General features: G+C 46.7%; 2 protein-coding genes across 2 annotated transcripts; both read left to right on the top strand.

Moving 5' to 3' along the window:
* Window positions 1–2,997: 2,997 nt before the first annotated feature.
* LOC123187275 (acyl-[acyl-carrier-protein] desaturase 7, chloroplastic-like) lies at window positions 2,998–4,502 on the top strand. Its single transcript, XM_044599088.1, has 2 exons — window positions 2,998–3,129; window positions 3,242–4,502. The coding sequence occupies exons 1-2, from the start codon at window positions 3,020–3,022 to the stop codon at window positions 4,356–4,358; spliced, it is 1,227 nt and encodes a 408-aa protein (XP_044455023.1). The 5' UTR covers window positions 2,998–3,019; the 3' UTR covers window positions 4,359–4,502.
* Window positions 4,503–6,733: 2,231 nt separating this feature from the next.
* On the top strand, window positions 6,734–8,063 carry LOC123187277 (transketolase, chloroplastic). Its single transcript, XM_044599090.1, has 3 exons — window positions 6,734–7,233; window positions 7,778–7,868; window positions 7,954–8,063. Exons 1-3 carry the CDS (start codon window positions 6,844–6,846, stop codon window positions 8,061–8,063), a joined length of 591 nt encoding a protein of 196 aa, XP_044455025.1. The 5' UTR covers window positions 6,734–6,843.
* Window positions 8,064–8,793: the final 730 nt, after the last annotated feature.

The following is an 8,793-nucleotide window of genomic DNA, read 5'->3' as shown; positions in this document are numbered from 1 at the left end:
CAGCGTTGCCCATGTTTTGGTGAATAGTTTTCAGTTTGGCTTGAGCGGCACAGTGGTTCGCCCATGCATTTGACCAGTTCAGCCCATGATCGATATGCAAACCTAACAGAGAGTTTAATTAGCAAATGTTTCCGTCCCGGCACGTCGGCTTGCATGCACATGGCGCAATAATGTGGGTGCCAAATCTAATACTGGTCCATATTAATCCTAGCAGATGTTCTGAATCAACCCATATGTACCGTGCAGCCAAGAATCACTTATGTGGACTATGCATAATTGCCTTGCATATGCGACCGGGATTTAAAATTTCACCAAAACTTTAGAAACTTTGGCGGCAACAATTATTTCCTCATTTGGTTAGATAATTTCAGTTGTACATAAATTCAAGGTAAGTTCAAAGATAAGTTTTTCAAACAATATATTTCCAGCCCACTGGCAGAACTGCTATCCCAAACTGGAAGAATCTTTCACTCACTTGGCCCTTTCTAACGCTGGTACACAATCACACACAAAATTCAGGCACGTATACAAAATGCAGTCTCACTAGTAGAAAACAGGGCTTTGGTCCAAGCTTAATGTACACATTAGTCCCGGTTGCATTACGAACCGGGACTAATGTGAGCACTAGTCCCGGTAGCATTACGAACCGGGACTAATGTGAGCACTAGTCCCGGTTCAAACGGCTAGGGCATCAGAAAGGCATTAGTCCCGGCTCAAATGGGATCTTTAGTCCCGGTTTGAGACACGAACCGGGACTAAAGGGTGCGATGCCCTTTAGTTCCGGTTCGTGTCTCAAACCGGGACTAAAGATTATGCCTTTAGTCCCGGTTTGAGACACCAACGGGGGCTAAAGGGTGCGAGTAAAGGGGTTCTGAAATTTGTTTTTTGTTTTTAATTTTTGTTTTAAATTGCTTATATCTTTTAGGATATTTGATGCTTTTGAGTGATTCTTTTTGCATTAGACTCAAAATTCTGTCTAGTTTATGTTTGTCCATTAGTTTTCAATTTTGAATGACTTAAATATGAATTTGTTCAAATTTGCTTCAAACCCTAGATTGTGAATAATTTGAGTTTAAAAATAGTTTTTAATTTAATTCTTTTTGCTCCTAGTGACATGTTAGATTGTTGTCATAGTAAGATCTATTAATAGTAATTTTGCTACTGTTTTGTATTAATAGTTGTTTAGCCTTTAATAATAGTTGATAGAATTAGTTTTGCTATATTAAAAAGTAATTCTTTTTGCCATTTTAATAGAACGTGACTCTGGCTTGGTTAACCTTAGTTGTGACTCTGGCTGGGACAGTGCTAGCAGATGTAGTCAACGGTCGGATTGGATGGACACCATCCCGGACTAAAGGGGTTCAAACTCTACCCCCCCCCCCCCCTCCCATGTATCGCCATTTCAGTTTTGAAGAAAAAGGAAATGATGAAAACTTCAAAAATTAAAATCCTTCGAGATGTAGTTATTTTACTATATCTACTAGTTAGGAAAATTAAAAAACTTAAATTTGGACGTGTTTTGCAAAAAAGTGTTATGAAAAGTAAAATGGCTATAACTTTTGCATACGATGTCGGGAAAAAACGTATAATATATCAAAATGATCAACACGAAAAGCCGGTTCCGATTTCGACGGCCATAGGCCATTTTCCAATTTTTTAGAATCCTCAAATTCTGAAAGGAAAAAAAGTTACGCTCAAATTTATATTTTTTTTTGAATTTTTGGTCAAACTCTGGTCATGGTCAAACTACTTATTCAAGAAATATTATTGTTACTACATAATTATTGGTTTTAAGAATAATAGTTTCAAACTCAAACGATGAAATGCGTGACTTCATGCTCAAGTTCAACTCCTAAGGGTTAATAGGATTGACAACTTATTATTGTCAGTAAAACAACAAGTGCAGACTTGAAAACTAGGAGGAATAAAACTCGGAAGTTAAGCATGCTCAGGCTGGAGTAGTGAAAGGATGGTTGACCGGCCGGGAAGTTAGATGATTTGTAATGAGTGCGGACACTTGAGCAGTGATGATGGGTGGTCAGAGATTAAATTGTCAAATAATTCAGCAAGTTGAAAATAGGGAAAAAATAAAAAAAATCAAATTGTTTTCCAAAAAAATCAAAAAAATTCCTTTAGTCACCGGGACTAAAGGTGGAGCTCCAGACAGCGGCCACGTGGAGCCCCTTTAGTCTCGGTTCATAAGTGAACCGGGACTAAAGGTTTTGGGCTTTAGTCCCGACCTTTTAGTCCCGGTTCCAGAACCGGGACTAAAGGCCCGTTTTCTACTAGTGTCTCTTATACAAATTAATTAACGCTACCTCAGGTCAGCTTTAGTACAAAGATGTACTAAAGTAGCGTTAATTAATATGGATCGGAGAGAGTGCGGAGAAAAGTTTGTTTGCCAATTTAAATGGTTATTCTCGGTGATTGACTCATAGTGTGAAATTGGTCTATAAATCATTATTTTGAATCGCATTAGCTAAATGATAGTCAACTGAATTTCAAATTGGGGTCAATCGATTTTTGAGAGCTCGCCGGAGGAAAGAAAAGAGAAGGAATGGGCTCATCAGAGAGCTACCCCATTATCTATCTTAGGGTTTAGCATGGGGGCAGTGGTGGGGCTTCGCCGGAGAAAAAACTTGACACCGGAGGGGGGAGGGGGGGAGGGGGGAGGGGCGAGAGAGTGGGGCTAGATGGGTGGCCGGGGGTGGTGGGGGGACAGTTCAGGGGAAGGCGGTCGCGGGTGGCGGGGGCCGGCGGTTCGACCAGTGGCCCGTTTGGCAGTCTGCTGAGGAGGAGGAAGAAGGGTTATGCGCCGTAGGATCTTCGTCCAATTATAAAAGTCACATGACTTGCATGTCGCCATTCCCTTTTTACTCCCGGCAGTTACTTATGGTGGAGTGAAGCTGTAGGCACTTACTAATGGAGGAGTGAAGCTAGCTGCTCTATAAATATGTGCCAACCACGCAAAAGAAGATGTACTCCGCTTCCATCTTGGTGGAGTAGAGCAGAGCGCGGTATGGCGGCCTCATGGCTCCTCAAACATCCTTGTCCACCAGCAAGGCCATGGACAAGAACAAGGAATGCTACGGGTCTCCGTCTCCAGCAGGTGACCACCATCACTTACCGGTACGTACATACATACTGTATGTCCTTCACTTCAGGCGAATCTGTGATGAATTAAGTGTACGTAGGACTGTATGAATGCATGCAATTCAATAGATCGCTGGATTTTTCGCAGGCGAACCACGTGCACTGGCCGGAGCGCCGCCGTTGCGGTTAAGCACGAGGAGGAGGGCGCCGACGAAGAGTGGCTGGCGTACCTGGACCCGGCGAAGCTAGAGGTATTCGACCAGCTAGAGCCCTGGGCCGAGGCGAACGTGGTGCCGCTCCTGAAGCCTGCAGAGGTGGCGTGGCAGCCGACGGACTTGCTGCCGGACCCGGCGTCGCTGGGCGCCGATGGCTTCCACGCTGCGTGCCGCGACCTCCGGGCGCGCGCGGCCGGCCTGCCAGACGCGCACTTGGTGTGCCTCGTGGGCAACATGGTGACGGAGGAGGCCCTCCCGAGTTACCAGAGCATGGCGAACCGCTTCCAGGCCGTCCACGACCTCACCGGCTCCAGCGGCACCGCCTGGGCGCGCTGGACCCGCGGCTGGTCCGCCGAGGAGAACCGCCACGGCGACGTGCTCAACAGGTACCTCTACCTCTCCGGCCGTGTCGACATGCGGCAGGTCGAGAGGACCATCCACAACCTCATCCGGTCCGGCATGGTCCTCAACGCCGCGCGGAGCCCCTACCACGGCTTCATCTACGTCGCCTTCCAGGAGCGCGCCACCTTCATCTCCCACGGCAACACCGCGCGGCGCGCCAAGGAGCACGGTGACGTGGCGCTCGCCCGCATATGCGGCGCCATCGCCGCCGACGAGAAGCGGCACGAGCTGGCCTACACGCGCATCGTGGCAAAGCTGTTCGAGATCGACCCTGACGGCGCGGTTCGCGCGCTGGCCTACATGATGCGCCGTCGGATCGTCATGCCGGCGTCCCTCATGACCGACGGCCGCGACGATGACCTCTTCGCGCACTACGGAGCTGTGGCGCACCAGGTCGGTATTTACACAGCCTCCGACTACCGTGGCATTCTGGAGCACCTGATAAAGCAGTGGGGAGTGGAGGAGCTGGTGGCCGCCGGACTCTCGGACGAGGGGAGGCGAGCGCGGGACTACGTGTGCGCGCTCCCACAAAACATCCGAAGGTTGGAGGAGAAGGCCCACGAACGTAGCCGCCACAAGGCCCATCCCATGACATCCATCCCATTTAGCTGGATCTTTGATAGGCCCGTCAGCATCACCGTGGCCTAATCAAATTAGTATTACTTACCCTAAACTTTCTCAAAAAAAAAAACTTACCCTAAAAAAATTTAAATAAATTTTACTATGGAGAAGATAAATTTCCATTTTTCTCTATGATATACTATATGTGGGAGGAAATAATAATTATTCATATATACTTTTCAATTGCCAAATGCACCGCCGAAAGTACTATATCATACTGTTTACATTAGAGTCATGAGTTATTGTATTGTACTACTGTATTTTCATAAGTTGTTTGTTCACATTGTGAAAAATGGAAACAGGGAGGTTGAAAGTTGTATTCGTGTATGTATTTTCATAAGTTGGTTTATCACGTCATGCAAAACGTGTTTATCTCCTCTCTTTTTTCGTTAAGATGCGATTAGGGTGAGCAACCGTTTCCAGCATGCACCATCGTTGACAGTGAATTTCTGAGATATTCCCTCCTCTGTCTGCCTCTTTGGCGTGTGAGGTGCAAGGAACCTCGGTGGCTCGGTGCCAACTCGCAGAAAGGTTAGGGTTAGGCTTCTGCAGTGGACCATTGTTGACAGTTGCAGCAATGACAGCCTCTTGAATAAGTTTACCTTGAGCTTTCCTATTTTGATGGTGGCGTCGATGGCTCATGGCGTAGATTCCTGTCGTCCTTTCTAGACGACGAGGCTAGAGTTTTCATGGTATGTCGACGCACCTGGCCGGCAATTTGGAACTTCGGACGCATCCCCTCATGTTGTTCCATCCTAGGGCACCGGCAATATGCCCGCGAGTTATAACGGAAGTCTGACTCTTGAATTTCTAGTATATTCCCTCCTCTGTCTGCCTCTTTGGCATGTGAGGTGCGAGGAACCTCGGTGCCTCGGTGCCAACTCGTAGAGAGGTTAGGGTTAGGCTTCTACAGTGGAGCATTGTTGACGGTTGCAGCGATGACAACCTCTTGAATAAGTTTAGCTTGAGCTTTCCTATTTTGATGGTGGCGTCGATGGCTCCCGGCGTAGATTCCTGTCGTCCTTTCTAGACGATGAGGCTAGAGTTTTCATGGTATGTCGACGCACCTGGCCGACAATTTGGAACTTTAGACGCACCCCTCATGTTGTTCCATCCTATGGCGCCGGCAATATGCCCGCGAGTTATAACGGAAGTCTGACTCTTGAATTTGCGTCTCTTCCAATTATGACGACTTCTTTTCCATGACGTTGGTCCAGCAGGACCGACCTTGATGACTTCCCGTCCGCACCAACTTTAGTTTAGCTCCAATGATGGAGCGGCAATGAACCGGCTCGTTTGGGAGGAAGATTGTGATGTAATTTTATGATCTCCCAGGTTGTAATTTACTTAATAGATCTAAGTGTTTTTATTGGTATGAAAACATCCAGGGTCATATGGCATAAACGACTAGTGAAAAGTAAAAATTTGGCAAAACAACAATAAAATTTTGCTAAGCTTCACCTCGAATGTTAGGCGATTAAGAAAATTCACAAACATAAGAAAAACCATGAACATAAGGATGAAGCATTTGCCTTTGTATTGTCTAGCATTTGTCGCAAGACATGTGGAGGCGTATCCCCGACGGATCTCGTGTGGGATTCAATTGGTTTTGCTATTTGCCGAATCTTTGTGGATCCAGCCTTTGTCCGTGTTCATTCGTGTGGATCTTTCCACTCTATGCCTCTTTTCATTTGCAGACAATTGTTTGTTCCGGTGGATTGATCATGTGGGGAATCTATCTATTACAAATAAGCTCCTGGTAAAAAAAATCCTTGGTGCCGCCGTTGAAAGAGGGGCAATGACGATGACACGTCATTGGCTTGTATCAGTCGGTAGGTGGTCTATGAATTTAAATATAATTTCAAGTATTTTTTATGTTTCTTGTACGTGAAAAGTCAGATGTTTTTCTTTAAAGAAGAATTATCTGCATTTGTATGGACTGGAAATGATGCTTCACTGATCGCAGAAAGGCATCATTCGAAACAAAACGAAAAGGATTCCATCGCGGACTACAAGAAAAAGTAGGCGGAAAAAAGTGTACACGCACACGATCGCGGCGGACTTGTTAGGCTGGTCATAGTGGGAGTAACATAGGTAGTAACATAGATGCCACATAAGCAAAAATGATGATGTGGCAAGTAGTTAATGAGGAGAGAGGCAAATAGAGTAACATAATATGTTACCATCACATAGCGGTTTCCAATGCATAATGAGTCTACAAAATAATAAATGAAGGCAACTATGTTACCACACCTATGACACTACCCACTATGAAGGTAGTAACATGTTACTCCCCACTATGACCAGCCTTAATCCTCGTGTCCCGGAGACGTGGATTGCTTCAGGAAGGATCGGCCGGCGACGTGGAGGCCGCACGTGGCAGCACCACCAGCCCAGTTCATTCAACACTCCCTTGACCAGCTGCCGCACCGCCACCGCCGCGGACACTCCTCGCCTCCCCAACAAAGCCACGCGTGCGTGCTCACTGCTCAGCTCGCAGACCTTCCCAGCCATGGCGACGCCGACTCCCACTCCCACCTCGCCCGCTTCCATCCCGTCGTCCGTCGGTCGTGGCGGCTTCCTCCTCGCTCGCGCCCGGGTCGCCCCTGGCGCTGGCGGCCGATGGGCGGTCCGCGCCCAGCCGGCGGCGGCCGAGCTGGTGGAGCGGTCGGTGAACACCATCCGGTTCCTGGCCGTGGACGCCGTGGAGAAGGCCAAGTCCGGCCACCCGGGGCTCCCCATGGGGTGCGCACCGCTGGGCCACGTCCTCTTCGACGAGTTCCTCCGCTTCAACCCCGCCAACCACGCCTGGTTCGACCGCGACCGCTTCGTGCTCTCCGCCGGCCACGGCTGCATGCTCCACTACGCGCTGCTCCACCTCGCCGGATACCAAGGCGTCACGGTCAGCTCTCTCACACTTTGATCGATTGCCAGAAGAACTCTGCATTTGTGCTCTGCCAAACTCTGTATGCGTGCTATGTCAAATGTCTGAACTGTCTGAAGTTGTTTCATATCACACGACCCACGTACTGTTTGACTAATTTTTGACCAAAATTTTGCTAGGAGGTTTAATCCTCGCTTCACGAGTAACATAAAAGTTGAAATTTCCGGTGTAAATTCATGACTGAAATCTGAAAAGAGATAACTGTAATCTGCAATCACAGAATTTCAGTATACATGTAGATATTGAATTCTGAAGTAAATTCACAACTCTGTATTTGTGCTATGTCGAATTTTGACGTATGTATGTCTGGATAATACACAATTGTTTGAGCCGTTGGAAAATCATATTTTTAGAATATCTAGTTACTCTTTCTTTTAGTAACTGGGAGCAAATTCTATTGGGTGAGCATGTTAGGAAAATGATGGGTGGTGCACGATGAATTTATCTGAACACTGACAAAGACAAAAAAAAATCTGAACTCTAAAGTTGTTTGCTGATGCAGATAGATGATCTTAAAGCTTTCCGGCAGTGGGGAAGCAGAACTCCTGGCCATCCAGAAAACTTTGAGACAGATGGTGTTGAAGTCACAACTGGTTTGCCTCTTGAACATCTAGTGAACATTTTAAAGCTTCTACTACAGAAACTAGGCTTGCCTGAACTGTTCTTATGTTTATGTAGGTCCTCTGGGGCAGGGCTTTGCAAACGCAGTTGGACTAGCACTTGCTGAGAAACACCTGGCTGCTCGCTTCAACAAGCCCGATTTAACTGTCGTGGACCATTACACGTAAGTTAATATTTACTTGCTAGACAAGATGTGATTACTAACCTAATGTGCATAGGGACAGGGGTAATTCAATTCTGTCTCTTCATGGTACCATAGGTATGTTATACTTGGGGATGGTTGTCAGATGGAAGGTGTTGCGAATGAGGCCGCCTCCCTTGCTGGCCACTGGGGTCTCGGAAAGTTGATTGCCTTCTATGATGACAATCATATATCAATCGATGGAAGTACGGCTATTGCTTTCACTGAAGATGTGCTTGCCCGATATGAGGCCCTAGGATGGCATACTATCTGGGTGGAGAATGGCAACACTGGCTACGATGACATCCGTGCAGCTATAAAAGAAGCTAAGGAGGTCAAAGATAAGCCAACTCTTATCAAGGTGATCAGATAGGCAGTAATATTGTTCTGTTTCAGTAATATTCATCAGACAAGTGACAACTGGAACTGGTCTTGTATATGTAGGTGACTACTACAATTGGTTATGGATCTCCAAACAAGGCAAGCACACACAGCGTCCATGGGAGCGCTTTAGGTTCCAAAGAAGTAGAGGCAACCAGAAAGAATCTTTCATGGGCTCATGAGCCTTTCCATGTGCCTGATGAGGTGAAAAGGTACAGTGTAGTTCTTGTACAACTCAAGCTGCAGAGCGTCACAGTACTCGCAAACAAATTATTCTGTTTTCAAGAAATTCAAACATTTAGTTGTTCTGGATGCTGTATGCTTCATACAATCTT

Source organism: Triticum aestivum, chromosome 2A (genome assembly GCF_018294505.1).
Source record: "Triticum aestivum cultivar Chinese Spring chromosome 2A, IWGSC CS RefSeq v2.1, whole genome shotgun sequence".
In the NCBI taxonomy this organism is placed as follows: Eukaryota; Viridiplantae; Streptophyta; class Magnoliopsida; order Poales; family Poaceae; genus Triticum; species Triticum aestivum.
Note: the sequence above shows the minus strand (reverse complement) of the source record. Positions and strands in the feature narration are given on the sequence as shown.

Excerpts from the sequence above, each read along its gene's own strand:
- LOC123187277 (XM_044599090.1), top strand. The coding sequence starts at position 6,844 with ATGGCGACGCCGACTCCCACTCCCACCTCGCCCGCTTCCATCCCGTCG. Across the intron at positions 7,234-7,777 it reads CCGGATACCAAGGCGTCACG|ATAGATGATCTTAAAGCTTT; the intron begins GTCAGCTCTCTC and ends TTGCTGATGCAG. Across the intron at positions 7,869-7,953 it reads TGGTGTTGAAGTCACAACTG|GTCCTCTGGGGCAGGGCTTT; the intron begins GTTTGCCTCTTG and ends ATGTTTATGTAG.
- LOC123187275 (XM_044599088.1), top strand. The coding sequence starts at position 3,020 with ATGGCGGCCTCATGGCTCCTCAAACATCCTTGTCCACCAGCAAGGCCA. Across the intron at positions 3,130-3,241 it reads GTGACCACCATCACTTACCG|GCGAACCACGTGCACTGGCC; the intron begins GTACGTACATAC and ends GATTTTTCGCAG.